This window comes from Oncorhynchus gorbuscha, linkage group LG11 (genome assembly GCF_021184085.1).
Source record: "Oncorhynchus gorbuscha isolate QuinsamMale2020 ecotype Even-year linkage group LG11, OgorEven_v1.0, whole genome shotgun sequence".
NCBI lineage: Eukaryota > Metazoa > Chordata > Actinopteri > Salmoniformes > Salmonidae > Oncorhynchus > Oncorhynchus gorbuscha.
In genome coordinates this window covers 21,974,432-21,990,342 of record NC_060183.1, presented here as the reverse complement: position 1 = coordinate 21,990,342, position 15,911 = coordinate 21,974,432, and the positions used below count along the sequence as shown (strand labels likewise).

Genomic DNA, 15,911 nt, shown 5'->3' with positions numbered 1-15,911 from the left:
TTCCTTAATTTTTAAGATATCAATGTCAAACTTAACATGGTCCAGCGTGGCAATAGCTTTGATGACCCTAAAAAGTTTGATGTTGTTAGGCCTTGTGGAGTGGATTTACGAAAGATTTACGAAAGACACGTCAAATCTGAAATACTAATTGATCAATAACTCAGCCATCTCTTAATCAATCCCTTAGCTTTTATCAACCTAAGTTAAGAGATGTACCATGGGCTACAAGATGGAAGAAAATCTATCCTGACGGACCTTATGAGTCCTTGAGGCAAATTTGCTCAACATGAGGAAAAGCACCTACATGCAAAAGTTCAAGTCTCTAGGTCAAACAAGGTAACGGATATGAGGGTTTAAGTAAGACTACTTATAACAGCGCGATCTATAGGCCACTCTGTGCCTACTCTGTTACTCATGGCCTCTAGTTTCTGTGTGCTAAATTAGAAAAAAAGTGACCAATCTATGCTGTTGAAAGTTTGAAACACACCCCTGTATTGACCTATGAGAATCCTCTTTAGTATATTGATTACACAAATACAATAAGGTCAACTGTATGATAGGCTGAGGTGGTAGAGATGTTCACACTCCCAAAACCACAGGGTGGGGAACCTGCACCAGGTCTAGAGTTCATAACCTTCTAGAGTTTTCTTTAGCCGGGGGACAGTCTGCCTTCACTTAACCACCCGGTAAAATATTGACAGTAGGGTTGTCCAAATTTTTGTGACGTGTGAGATACTTTACAGATTCTACAGTAACCTATTCCCAGTACCAAACAGACTCCTAGTTTCTACTGTATGACATTAAGAGTATCTAATCCTCTCAGAGGTGCCTATGGCAGAAGGAGCTTGGAGTTGTTTCTCAACCGGATAACAGTCACTCTTGTAAAGGGATTCCTGCTATACATAAACTCCCTGCGTACGTGTATCCCATCCACATTAGCCCTGTTGGCACTGTGACAAACAGCGGTGTTCAAAAACGTTCACCCTCATGGGTACACACTGTCACCAAATAGTACACATGCACATGTACATACAGTCCTCACCATACTTATTGGGATAGTGGAGCGAAAATAAAAATGTTGTCTCTATACTCTAGAATTTTGGATTTGAGATCAAATGATAGTACAGAATGTCTTATTTTATTTGAGGGTATTTTCATACATATCTGTTGTCTGTATGTCTTCCTGAAACGTAAATGAATGGTGTCTGGAGTGATTTTCTTTTTAAATTAGCAGAGATGATGTTTCTGAACACTTCTAAATTCATTGTGATGCTGCCACGATTAAGAAAATTCCTGAACGTATTATGAATAATCATGAGTATGAAAATGACAACAGATTATCCTCTCATCTTTGTGCCTCTGTAACTTGCTCACTCGTCATTATTCATGATTCATTCACGACTTTTCCGAATCATGGCAGCATCCAAATGAATGCCTTCTATCCTCACTTACAAAGTGACTCCAAAATGACACCCAACATCTTTCACCATACAGTTACTATTGAGCAATACCCAAAACATAGTCAAAACAAAAGACAAACACGTTTGAAGAGTCGCAAGACACCAAATACTAGACCAAATACTAAATGTTTGACTACTTCAATACGCTATAAGTGAATTTGTCAAAATACTTATGATTTCTTCAAATGGGGGGACTAGATACATAAAGTGCTTTCATTTCTAAATGGTTAAACAGATATGTAATGAAAAAGCCTAAAATAAAAGATGACATTCTTTATTTTCGACTCATATTAATCATGTTATCTAAAATCCAAAATGCTGAAGTAGAGAGACAAAATAAAAATGTTAGCTTTACTATCCAAATGCATATGGTGAGGACTGTAATTTACACACGCACACACTATTCATTATATCAGCGAAGGGCTCCTCCCTCATGGCCGGGGAGGAGAGTCTACAGGCCAATCAGGACCCAGCAAGAAGAGGAGGAATACACACACAACCAGGGCTGGTGGGACACACAAGTGTGAAGACAAATATATAGACACAGCACATTTTAGGCACTGCCGGAAGGCTGGCCTAAGACCCCTCGTCCCTACCTGGCTCCCTATGGCTTGTAAACACACGTTGATTTCCCTGTTACACCATCACACACCCGATACACACACACACAGACACGTGTATAACTCTGAGATAATTGTGCAACAATTGGGACAGCAATTGTCCAAACTGGAGTCGTAGTGGCATATAAATGACACTGAATATACAACATATTAAGAACACTCGCTCTGTTCATGACAAAGACTGACCAGCTGAATACACCCCAAGTGTGGTGAAAAGGTGTTGATTTCACAAACACGTTTTTTTTGAGAGCTGTCATTGCTGACCTGTCTGCACATGCCCACACAAAAATACTGTCACTTAAAGGTCCAATGTAGCTGTTTTTTATCTCAATAATGATTTATTTAGACTTTTCTACTTTGTAGAATAATAGTGAAGACATCACAACTATGAAATAACACATGGAATCATGTAGTAACCCCCAAAGTTAAACCAATCTAAAAATATTTTCGATTTTCGATTCTTCAAAGTAGCCACCCTTTGCCTTGATGACAGTTTTGCACACTTGGCATTCTCTCAACCAGCTTCATGAGGTAGTCACCTGGAATGCATTTAAACTAATAGGTGTGCCTTGTTAAAAGTTATTTCATGGAATTTCTTTAATACTTAATGCATTTGAGCCAATCAGTTGTTGTGACAAGGTAGGGTTGATATACAGAAGATAGCCCTATTTGGTAAAAGACCAAGTCCATATTATGGCAAGAACAGCTCAAATAAGGAAATCCCGAACACTGTCGACCAGTCACTCTTCTATCCATCGCATTCAGCACATGTACAAAACCTCAGAACTCTGGGAACAGAGTGTGATTGTGATGAAAATAAACTCTCCTATCTAAATCTGCATTTAGAATGTCTGTATTACTTCATGGCCACAAAAGGCAGACATTGTGGCTTAAAAGAAGGTACAGTAGTGTACACTGTCTGGCTATTGGCCAGTAGTTTGAGGAGCAAGAAAACTCCAGAAGACTATGTTCACTGCAATATATGCTCCCATGTTCAGTTGCCCTAGCCACGTGGAATGGGCCTCTTTTTCCAAGGGATGGTCCTCTTCCTCAGGGCACTAGTCAGAATAGGGACAGCTCCCTCCCGTGACAAGAGTCCAAGTCCTCAGATTGACCTTCAGAAGCTTACTGAGTGTAGGAACACAGCAGCTTGCCAAAACCTCCTGTTTGCAAGACCTTACGAAAGGCCTTTCTAGAGGCCTGCCTAGAAATGATCAGGAGGGATGTGTTTGGAAGGCCTACAAAGAGATGATTGCCTGTGGGGGAGATTGAGATCAGATGCGTTGAAAGAACACAATGTGTTACTGAACGAGACCGCACCCACAGCCAGGCTGTGAGTACCCAGAGTGCACAGAGCTAGAGCTGCAGGCATTAGGGAACAGTGGTGGGAAAAGTACTACATTCTCATACTTGAGTAAAAGTAAATACGTTAGTAGAAAATGACTCAAGTAAAAGTGAGTCACCCAGTAAAATACTACTTGAATAAAAGTCTAAACGTATTTGGTTTTAAATATACAACTATCAAAAGTAAAAGTAAAAGTATGAACAATTAAAAATTCCTTATATTAAGCAAACCAGACGACACAATGTTCTTGTTTTATTTATTTATGGATAGCCAGGGTCACAATCCAACACTCAGACATCGTTTAAAAACAAATCATTTGTGTTTAGGGAGTCTGCCAGATCAGAGGCAGTAGGGATGCTCTCTTGATAAGTGTGTGAATTTGACCATTTTCTGTCCTGCTAAGCATACAAAATGTAACGAGTACTTTTGGGTGTCAGGGAAAATGTATGGGGTAAAAAGCACATCATTTTCTTTAGGAATGTAGTGAAGTAAAAGTTGTCAAAAATATAAATAGTAAAGTAAAATAAAGCATCAATACGGCTGCAGCGTCCTTATAAGGGCAACGAAGTGGCAGAGTGATGGAGGTGCAAACCATGAATAGAAATGAATGGAATTCCACATTATTTCAATAACAAAATGATAAGTTTAAGTATTTTTTTTGTTTTAGCGGAGACAGTAACATTAAAACTTAGCTCACATAATATAAATTAAAAGTATGCATTATGGTGTCTGTAATAGAATATCATTTTTTGTTTTACATTAGTGGAGTGCCAAGATTGAGGAGCAGTGGCTTCAAAACAGTGCCCCTCTCAGTCATCTAGTGCATACAGTGCCTTCGGAAAGTATTGAGACCCCTTGACTTTGTCCACATTTTGTTACGTTACAGCCTTATTCTAAAATTGATTTTAAAAAAAATATTCCCTCAATCTACACACAATAACCCATAATAACAAAGCAAAACCGGGATTCTAGAAAAGTTTGCTAATTTATAAAAATGTAAAAACAGAAATATGAACATTTACATAAATATTCAGACCCTTTACTCAGTACTTTGTTGAAGCACCTTAGGCAGCGATAATAGCATTGAGTCTTCTTGGGTTTGACGCTACAAGCTTGGCACACCTGTATTGGGGAGTTTCTCCCATTATTCTCTGCAGATCCTCTCAAGCTCTGTCAGGTTGGATGGGGAGTGGCGTTGCACAGCTATTTTCAGGTTTCTCTAGAGATGTTTCATCGGGTTCATGACCAGGCTCTGGCTGGGCCACTCAAGGAAATTCAGAGACTTGTCCCGAAACAACTCCTGCATTGTCTTGGCTGTGTGCTTAGGGTCGTTGTCCTGTTGGAAGTCTGAGGTCTTGAGCACTCTGGAGCAGGTTTTTATCAAGGATCTCTCTGTACTTTGCTCCGTTCATCTTTCCCTCGATCCTGACTAGTCTCCCAGTCCCTGCCGCTGAAAAACATCCCCGCAGCATGATGCTGCCACCACCATGCTTCAACATAGGGATGGTGCCAGGTTTCCTCCAGACTTGAACCTTGGCATTTGGCCAATCTTGGTTTCAACAGACCAGAGAATCTTGTTTCTCATGGTCTGAGAGTCCTTTGTGTGCCTTTTGGCAAACTCCAAGTGGGCTGTCATGTGCCCTTTACTGAGGAGTGGCTTCCTTCTGGACATTCTACCATAAAAGCCTTATTGGTGGAGTGCTGCAGAGATGGCTGTCCTTCTGGAAGGTTCTCCCATCTCCACAGAGGAACTTTAGAGCTCTGTCGGAGAGACCATTCGGGTTCTTGGTCACCTCCCTGACCAAGGCCCTTCTCCCCCGATTGCTCAGTTTGGCTGGGCGGCCAGCTCTAGGAAGAGTCTTGGTGGTTCCCAACTTGGGAGGTCAACTTTTTCCACAGTGAGTTATGTTTCAGCCTTATTTTAATTATTTTATGCCACTAGAGTTTCTGGGATTGAGTCCAGGCTCTGTGGGCTGCGAGCTGCGACCGGGAGACCCATGGGGTGGCGTAAAATTGGCCCAGCGTCGTCTGGGTTAGGGGAGGGTTTAGCTGGCAGGGATGTCCTGTTCCATCGCGTACTAGTGACCCCTGTGGCGGGCTGGGTGCAGTGGACGCTGACATGGGCGCAAGGTGTATGGTGTTTCCTCCGACACATTTGTGCAGGTGGCTTCTGGGTTAAGTGGGCAAAAAGAATGTGGAAAAGGCACTGTCTTTAAATATTTGAAAGATACTTGGTCGGCGGAACATTCATTTTCTCCTCCCCTCTGTCATTCTAAAATCAGTAAATCACAACTTTTTTATTTTTGTGTGTGTGTGAATTTTACCCCTTTTTTCTCCCCAATTTCATGGTATCCAATTGTTTTAGTAGCTACTATCTTGTCTCATCGCTACAACTCCCGTACGGGCTCGGGAGAGACGAAGGTTGAAAGTCATGCGTCCTCCGATACACAACCCAACCAAGCCGCACTGCTTCTTAACACAACCCATGTGTCGGAGGAAACACCGTGCACCTGGCAACATTGGTTAGCGCGCACTGCGCCTGGCCCGCCACAGGAGTCGCTGGTGCGCGATGAGACAAGGATTTCCCTACCGGCCAAACCCTCCCAGTAAATCACAACTTGAAGTGGAATGGTTTAGTGGTGCGCTTCGCACCAGAAAGATGGGCCTTGGTTCAAAGAAAACAGACGTCTACGGATATTTGACAGAATCAGCATGTGATGTTGAAGAGAAGGTTGTTTCCCTATGTTAGAAAGAGGCCAAGGAGACCTTGGTTTGCCATGGCACCCACCTACAAAACAGTGATCTCTCAATGGTCTTTCAATTGCAGCTCATCAACCTGCACTTGGATTAACTAGCTGTCAAAGTGAATGTTTTCTACAGACTACAGAGCACCCACAGAGGACAATTTCCCTGTTTTTGAGGACTTACTGGGATCATCAAACAACTAGCACGGCTTCAATAAAGTCATTGTGAATTACAATGCCCGGATGTAGTGAAAATCCCACAGGCTAAGATAGTGATCAGTTATTTTAAATTTATGTAATACAGTAGTGAAATCTTATGCAATCGTACAAACAATGGACTTGCTGCCTTAGTTAAGAAATGTGGAGTTGCATCTTGTTACTATCGACCACACCAGTAGCCTACACAGCCTATATAGTGGTCAAACCTGAACACAGGCCTCTAAGAGTTGAGCACATTCCACCTTCATCAAAACACTTCACAAGAGCCATTTAGTGACAGAGATGCTCCACTGTGGGAGTGACGTCAGTTCTGTTCTTACCTGGAAGTTGCCCACCATAATGAGTCCTGCAGCACAGATCCAGCCAGTGGAAAGGCCGGCAGTGTTAAGGACACAGTTCTGGTGCTTCTCTATGACGTGGGCATACCGCAGCAGCCCTATCAAAATCACTGAGGGAGGGAGGAGAAACAAAACAAACATTTTTATTTTCACCTATCTATCAAGCAGACAGAACCACTCATCTGGTGACGGCTCACTATCAAATCTGCCAGAGCATGGAATCAACAAGAAACAAAACACTCTACATGTACCTCTTGCAGAGGAGGGAGTAGTCCACTCTTGGATATTGAGTTGCAAGATGGAAAAGCAGATAGAATGTGCATAACACTATGCCAAGAAGTGCCGTCTCTGCCGAGTTGTTAAGAACTGGAAACCAAGTTGTGTGCAGATTCCTAATGGCTCTGTACCAAACTGGCCAGTGAAGGCTTCGGTGCAGCCGTGCAGCACTTCCAAGAGCAGCGAACTGTTCTCCCAAAAATCCATTGGATGGAAATGGGTTCACATCTGGTGTCCATCTCACCACCAAGCGAGTGTTTAGACGTGCGTGTTGTCAATACAGTGATAATACAGCAGATAATGCAATAAAAATCCCTGTTTGCTAGTGATTCTTTGGCAAATTCATTAGTTAGGACACAGTGAGGGATCTACTTTGTGGCCGGGGTTTCAGACGTTACCATTCTTCTCATCGCAACTCCACACCAAGCGCCAGAGTTAAGTAAACGCTCTCGCAGTGTGTGTGCTCAAACAAAAACGCGCCATCCCTTTGTGGCTCCTGGTGGTGTGCTTTGTTCACGTGTTTGAGTACGTGATCGCTAGCACTTTGTGCTGCATTCAACCCCCCAAGCAGTGCCTCTAACCGCTCCCCGACATAAGAGAGCCCTGTTCAAACAAACTGAACCGTGGGGGGTATTAAAATGCACTGTTTGATAAGACTGTTATGTAATAATCACTTCAAAACCTGTCCATTCTAACTTTGTTCTAACTTCAAACTGGTAAGGACAGTACAAATTATACAATTGCAAATACTGTACATGCACTGGAATGGATCCAGATATGTGATATATCCATGTTCATACTGTATGCCCTTTGGCAAACATTTTGGCACATAAATCAATCTGAAAAGAGACCATTTGAACAGGGTATAATAAGCTAATCATAGTTTTTTAGGTCTCCAATGCAGTCCTTATAGGGAACATTCCTTGACAGTTAAGGTTTCTAAGGATGAATATTCCAAAAAAGCCAATACACTCTGCGTCCATGATTGGCTTTGAAGCACAAACAAAACAACCAAAATAGCTGGTTTCAAGAGGTTGTGGCAGAGAAACAGCACTGCTGTAATTGTAATCGTAATTGTAATTGTAATCGGGCTGCTGCGGTTAGTTCATGTGGTGTCGGAGTGGGACACACACACAGAGAGTTCTCCTTTCAGGGGGTGGAGTAAAAGGGGCGAGGGGGGGGTTTAGACTTCTGTTTGTGGAACAGAGACCTTGTTAGATTCACAGCCACAGCTGGAAAAACATCGACCTGGAGCTTTTGGTATTTTTGATATTCTATTAGGATCCCCATTAGCTGTTGCAAAAGCAGCAGCTACTCTTCCTGGAGTCCACACAAAACATGAATACAGAACATTAATAGACAAGAACAGCTCAAGGACAGAACTACACCAAGAACTACATCAGAACTACACTTTAAAAAGGCACACGTAGCCTACATATCAATACATAAACACAAACTATCTAGCTTTAACAACTACATTTAGGGATGCCCAGTGAGACAAACTATTTTACTTTTACAGTGAAAGAGAATGACAGAACTACAGACATCCCTGACAGTTATGCACAGTGTAAGTCGCTCTGGATAAGAGCGTCTGCTAAATGACTTAAATGTAATGTAATGTAAATGACTATGAGTGAGTGGATAGCTAACAGAGTAGTCATCGATCTGCATCGTAATCCAAACTCGAACAATTTGCCGCCATTTTGCCACCACATCATTTTATCTGGTCTCAGTGCCATCATTGCATTAACTTCTTATGCCTGGGGGGGCAGTATTGAGCAGCTTGGATGAATAAGGTGCCCAGAGTAAATTGCCTGCTACTCATGCCCAGAGGCTAAGATATGCATATCATTAGTAGATTTGGATAGAAAACACTCTGATGTTTCTAAAACTATTTGAATGATGTCTGTGAGTATAACAGAACTCATATGGCAGGCAAAAACCTGAAAAATCCAACCAGGAAGTGGGAAATCTGAGGTGTGTATGTTTTCAAGCCTTTGCCTATCCAATATAAAATTTAGTAGTAAAATTTGGTCCGATTGCACTTCCTAAGGCTTCCACTAGATGTCAACAGTCTTTAGAACCTTGTTTCAGGCTTCTACTGTGAAGGGGGAGCGAATAAAAGCTGTTTGAGTCAGGTGTCTGGCAGAATGCCATGAGCTAAGTCTTGCGCGCGGCCGTGAGCACAAGCTCTGTTCCTTTTCATTTCTAAACAAAGGAATTGTCCGGTTGGAATATTATTGCAGATTTATGATTTTAAAAATCCTAAAGATTGATTCTATACATCGTTTGACATGTTTCTACGAACTGTAATGGAACTGTCGTCTGAACTAAGTGCCTGCGCCTTGTGAATTTGGATTTGTGAACTAAACGCGCGAACAAACAAACATTTATTGTGGAACTGGGATTCCTGGGAGTGCATTCCTATGAAGATCATCAAAGGTAAGTGAATATTTATAATGCTATTTCTGACTTCTGTTTACTCCACAATATGGCGTGTATCCGTATGGTTTGTTTTGGTCGCTGAGCGTTGTACTCAGATTATTCCATGGTGTGCTTCCGCTGTAAATATTTTTTGAAATCTGACACAAGAGTTGCATTAAGATGACGACACCGCATGCTGATAATGGACCTATGATGCATCACCCTTCCTATTCAAAAGAAACATGAGTTTCACTGGTACATACCCATGAAGGATCCGGTACTGCAGATGAGGCTGAAGAAGCAACTCTCAGGGGGAAGGGTGCCACACTTACTGCAATGAAAACAGAGGGAGGGAGGGATCAGTTAATGTCTGAACTCTGCGGTACTGAAATAGACCCGGCCATGTTTCCCTTGGCAAAAGCAACAGACCAACTTCATGTAGATGGGTAACATGGTGAGCAGATTCTTTGGAAGCCAAGCTCGACCACTCAGCTGGAAATATTGGCTGCATTTCAGTACCCTCAGTACTACAACTGATTCCTCCCTCCTTCTGTGGCACCCTTCCATGCAATAAAGCCACAAGTGAACAGCAAATCTGGTTTCCAAAAAAACATACACAACGCCTCTCCCACATGTGACCTACTTGTGGTGTGTATGTACTGACACGTATGTGTAACTGATGTAACTGATAGACACGCACGCACGCACGCACGCACGCACGCACACACGCACACACACACACACACACACACACACACACACACACACACACACACACACACACACACACACACACACACACACACACACACACACACACACACACACACACACACACACACACACACACACACACATGTTAATGTTTTTAAATGTATGTACATTTTAAAGTCTTTAGTCTGTAATGTCTTTTTCGTTATGTGTTGGACCCCTGTAAGACTAGCTGTCTCCATTGGCTTCGGCTAATAAGGATCCTAAAGAATCAAATCAAACTCTCAAACTCGTTCCTTCTCTTCTTTCCGTAGTCTGCACTTACAGTTGAAGTCGGAAGTTTACATACACCTTAGCCAAATACATTTAAACTCAGTTTCACAATTCCTGACATTTAATCAGAGTAAAAATTCTCTGTCTTAGGCCAGTTAGGATCACCACTTTATTTAAAAAATGTGAAATGTCAGAATAATATTTGAAATAATTATTTATTCCAGCTTTTATTCCTTTCATCACATTCCCAGTGGGTCAGAAGTTTACATACACTCAATTAGTATTTGGTAGCATTGACTTTAAATTGTTTAGCTTGGGTCAAACGTTTCGGGTAACCTTCCACAAGCTTCCCATAATAAATTGGGTGAATTTTGGCCCATTGCTCCTGACAGAGCTGGTGTGACTGAGTCAGGTTTGTAGGCCTCCTTGCTCACACACGCTTTTTCAGTTCTGCCCACAAATTTTCTCGAGGATTGAGGTCAGGGCTTTGTGATGGCCACTCCAATACCTTGACTTTCTTGTCCTTAAAGCCATTTTGCCACAACTTTGGAAGTATGCTTGGGGTCATTGTTCATTTGAAAGACCCATTTGCGACCAAGCTTTAACAACCTGACTGATGTCTTGAGATGTTGCTTCAATATATCCACATCATTTTCCTACCTCATGATGCCATCTATTTTGTGAAGTGCACCAGTCCCTCCTGCAGCAAAGCCCCTCCAAAACATGATGCTGCCACCCCCGTGCTTCACGGATGGGATGGTGTTCTACGGCTTGCAAGCCTCCCTCTTTTTCCTCCATATATAACAATGGTCATTATGGCCAAGCAGTTCTATTTTTTGTTTCATCAGACCAGAGAACACTTCTCCAAAAAGTACGATCTTTGTCCCCATGTGCAGTTTCAAACCGTAGTCTGGCTTTTTTATGGCGGTTTTGGAGCAGTGGTTTCTTCCTCGCTGAGCGGCCTTTCAGGTTATGTCGATATAGGACTCGTTTTACTGTGGATATAGATACTTTTGTACCTGTTTCCTCCAGCATCTTCACAAGGTGCTTTGCTGTTGTTCTGGGATTGAGTTGCACTTTTCGCAACAAAGTACGTTCTTCTCTAGGAGACAGAACGCGTCTCCTTCCTGAGCAGTATGACGGCTGCATGGTCTCATGGTGTTTATACTTGCGTACTATTGTTTGTACAGATGAATGTGGTACCTTCAGGAGTTTGGAAATTGCTCCCAAGGATGAACCAGACTTATGGAGGTCTACAATTGTTTTCTGGGGCCTTGGCGGATTTCTTTTGATTTTCTCATGATGTCAAGCAAAGAGGCACTGAGTTTGAAGGTAGGTCTTGAAATACATCCACAGGTACACCTCCAATTGACTCAAATGATGTCAATTAGCCTATCAGAAGCTTCTAAAGTCATGACATCATTTTCTGGAATTTTCCGAGCTGTTTAAAGGCACAGTCAACTTCTGACCCACTGGAATTGTGATACAGTGAATTATAAGTAAAATAATCTGTCAAAGTAGATGTCCTAACCGACTTGCCAAAACTATAGTTTGTTAAAAATCAATTTGTAGAGTGGTTGAAAAACGAGTTTTATTGACTCCAACCTAAGTGTATGTAAACGTCAGACTTCAACTGTATATGTAAAAGTCCCTGTAGGTGTCCACCGCATTGCATTCACCTATCCTGTGTTTTCAGATCCGTGCAGATGAGAGGTTATTGAGGAAAACATGCATGGATCAAGGAGCATGTGTAGATCATTGAGAGAATCCGAACATGGGAAAAACAAGATCTCACTTTCCCACACACAGGTCAAAACATTTCACAGTACAAAACCCGTGACCAGTGCACAGAAACCCAGTCACCCACCCACAGACTAAAGCCTTCATAAAAGATCACACATACAAAGTGACTAGTCGACATCAAGCATAACACTTCTTGTTGACATTTGTCTTGTCACCATTGTGACGTTTCAAAGGCTCACAGAGGATCCACAAAACAAAATGTTTCACTTCCTGCCAGTGCCAGGCCAGTAAGTGTGTGCATATCTTGCTATCTCTCTCTCTCTCTCTCTCTCTCTCTCTCTCTCTCTCTCTCTCTCTCTCTCTCTCTCTCTCTCTCTCTCTCTCGCTCTCTCTCTCACGCACGCACACGCACAATTAACAAACACACACACACAAACCACACAGCCACGGACAAGCTGTGTGTTGTGTAGACATATTCCTGTTATTCTGTAGATGAAGGGGGTGAAAACTTAGCCTGGCAGACGCGACCCACGTGACTCACGGTGCAGGGAGAGCTGTGAACACACTAGTCACGTTTGTTAATGCAATATTCGCTCAGAAATTGTGCGACGGGTTTGATTGGCTCTCTCAAATATTTTAGACCTCTCGATGTTTGAATTTTTAAATCTAACAGTTGTAATGGAAGGGGGGCGGTGCTCGAGGTCTGTGTTTTGCTGTGCGTGTTTGATTGAGGAAGACACAGAGAGCAAACCAGTAAAAGCACAGCCCCCTTCGCCATTGACACTTTGTGCCGACAACATCAAATAGCCATCCCAGACTCTGACGTCAGGAGGACTTTGAGAGTTAGGTGTTAGCCAGACTAGTGAAACCCAGGCTACATAAGAAGGAAAACAGAAAGATGAAAAAGACAATAGGGGATATTTAATGACAGCAGCAACAGGCCATGAAGACCTTGCTCTCCTTGCTGCCTGTTATGTACATTCACTTCATGTACACCATGCGCTTGCTTTCTGTAATGGTAAATGGCAGATGCATTGATCATTCGTTTAACACAATGGATGACCTCGACCTCAACCAAACAACATGCAGCTCAACTCACAGGGCAAATTGTATATAGTGTAGCATAGTTGTTTACTGGTACTGTGTACATATGCAGTGTAGGCTTCTGTTAGTGTGCGGAGGTAAATATGAATGAAACAGTACAGCATGGTACAGACGAGAGGTCAACCGATTAATCGGAATGGCCGATTAATTGGGGCCGATTTCAAGTTTTCATAACAATCGGAAATCGGTATTTTTGTGCGCCGATTTCCGATTATTTTAAAATATTTTTTTATACATTTTATTTAATTAGGCAAGTCAGTTAAGAACACATTCTTATTTTCAATGACTGCCTTGGAACTGTGGGTTAACTGCCTTGTTCAGGGGCAGAATGACAGATTTTCACCTGGTCAGCTCAGGGTTCCAATCTTGCAACCGCACAGTTAACTAGTCCAACGGTCTAACCATTGCACTCCACGAGTGGGCTGCCTGTTACGCGAATGCAGTAGAAGCCAAGGTAAATTGCTAGCTAGCATTAAACTTATCTTGTAAAAAACAATCAATCATAATCACTAGTTATAACTACTAATCCAGTTTAGCAGGCAATATTAACCAGGTGAAATTGTGTCATTTCTCTTGCGTTCATTGCACGCAGAGTCAGGGTATATGCAACAGTTTGGGCTGCCTGGCTCATTGCGAACTAATTTGCCAGAATTTTACGTAATTATGACATACATTGAAGGTTGTGCAATGGAACAAGAATATTTAGACTTATGGATGCCACCCATAGATAAAATACCGACCGGTTCCGTATTTCACTGAAATAATAAACGCTTTGTTTTCAAAATGATAGTTTCCGGATTCTATCATATTAATGACCAAAGGCTCGTATTTCTGTGTGTTATTATGTTATAATTAAGTATGATTTGATAGAGCAGTCTGACTGAGCAGCAGCAGGCCCGTAATCATTCATTCAAACAGCACTTTGTGTGTTTTGCCAGCAGCTCTTCGCAAGAACAGCGCTGTTTATGACTTCAAGCCTGTCAGCCTAATGGCTGGTGTAACCAATGTGAAATGGCTAGCTAGTTAGCTGGGTGTGCGCTAATACTGTTTCAAACGTCACTCGCTTTTAGATTTAGAGTAGTTATTCCCCTTGAGCTGCAAGTGCCGTGGCTTTTGTGGAGCGATGGGTAACGATGCTTCGGGTGTGGCTGTTGTCGATGTGTTCCTGGTTCGAGCCCAGGTAGGGGCGAGGAGGGGGACGGAAGCTATACTGTTACACTGGCAATACTATAGTGCCTATAAGAACATCCAGTAGTCAAAGATATATGAAATACAAATGGTATAGAGAGAAATAGTCCTATAAATACTATATTAACTAGAACCTAAAACCTCTTACCTTGGAATATTGAAGTCTCATGTTAAAAGGAACCACCGACTTTCATATGTTCTCTTGTTCTGAGCAAGGAACTTAAACGTTAGCTTTTTTACATGGCACATATTTTACATGGCACATATTACTTTCTTCTCCAACACTTTGTTTTTGCATTATTTAAACCAAATTGAACATGTTTCATTATTTATTTGCGGCTAAATTGATTTTATTGATGTTTTATATTAAGTTAAAATAAGTGTTAATTCAGTATTGTTGTAATTGTCATTATTACAAACGTTAAAAAAATAAAAATAATAATCGGCCGATTAATCGGTATCTGCCCTTTTGGGGCCCCAATAATCGGTATCGGTATTGAAAAATCTTAATCGGTCAACCTCTAGTACAGACAGTGTAATACGGTACTGACCTGATGAGTGGGACATTGTCCAGGGTACAGCACAGCTCAGGACCCCTCTGTAGAGACAGCTTCTCCTCACACGACTGATTATACAGCCTGGATGAAAGAAAAAAAACATAGACCTTTACTTTACACTTTTGCTATCAAATGGAACATACTTTACCCACTTTGCAAAAACTAGGTGAATCAACGTTGTTTCCATGTCATTTCAACAAAATAATACAATTTGATGAAGTTGCATCAACAAGGAAAACTAATTGGATTTGCAAAAAGTAATCAACGTAAGGGAATTTAGACTTTTTTTCACCCAACTTTTTTTGTTGATTTCACGTTAAATTCAAGTTAGTTGACAACTCAACCAAATGTAAATCAAAACTAGACGTTGAACTGACATCTGTGCCCAGTGGATAACTTTTCTGAGGGAATTGTATTCCTTATTAAGGCATATTTGCAGATGGAACTATTGCATAATCCGCCTAAGACAGGTGGCTATCCTGAATGCAGGTGGCTATCCTCAATGCAAAGTCTTGATCAGAATGCGTCCCCACCGAACACCCACCACTACTAAAGTAAACACATCTCGCATAACACTATTGTGAGGACAGACACTGGGAGACGAGAAGCAAGTACAGGGAGTGAACATTTAATAAATAACTGACAAGGGCAATCAATAAAGTAATGGAGTCCAGGTGAATCCAAAGACGCGCTGGTGCACGTAATGATGGTGAGTCTGGCGCCCTTGAGCGAGCGGGAGCAGGCGTGACAGTACCCCCGTCCCACCTGGGCAAGCCTGACGGGCCGGCTGAGACATGGGAGTCTGACGAGTCGGTTGAGGCATGGGAGCCTGACGATCCCGCTGAGGTGTGGGAGCCTGAGGAGCCGGCTGAGGCGTGGGAGCCTGACGAGCCGGCTGAGGCATGACAT

General features: G+C 42.2%; 1 protein-coding gene across 4 annotated transcripts in view; it reads right to left on the bottom strand.

Moving 5' to 3' along the window:
* LOC124048295 (transmembrane protein 150A-like) overlaps nucleotides 1-15,911 on the bottom strand; it is a 47,720-nt gene that overhangs the window by 4,239 nt on the left and 27,570 nt on the right. For 3 of the 4 annotated variants that reach the window (XM_046368934.1, XM_046368935.1, XM_046368933.1), the window contains 3 exons: nucleotides 14,997-15,083; nucleotides 9,690-9,757; nucleotides 6,709-6,836 (listed from right to left, as the gene is read on the bottom strand). In XM_046368934.1, coding sequence (XP_046224890.1) covers nucleotides 6,709-6,836; nucleotides 9,690-9,757; nucleotides 14,997-15,083 — 283 coding nt within the window. The remainder of the gene's footprint in view (nucleotides 1-6,708; nucleotides 6,837-9,689; nucleotides 9,758-14,996; nucleotides 15,084-15,911) is intronic. The other variant, XM_046368936.1, reaches the window with a different exon arrangement.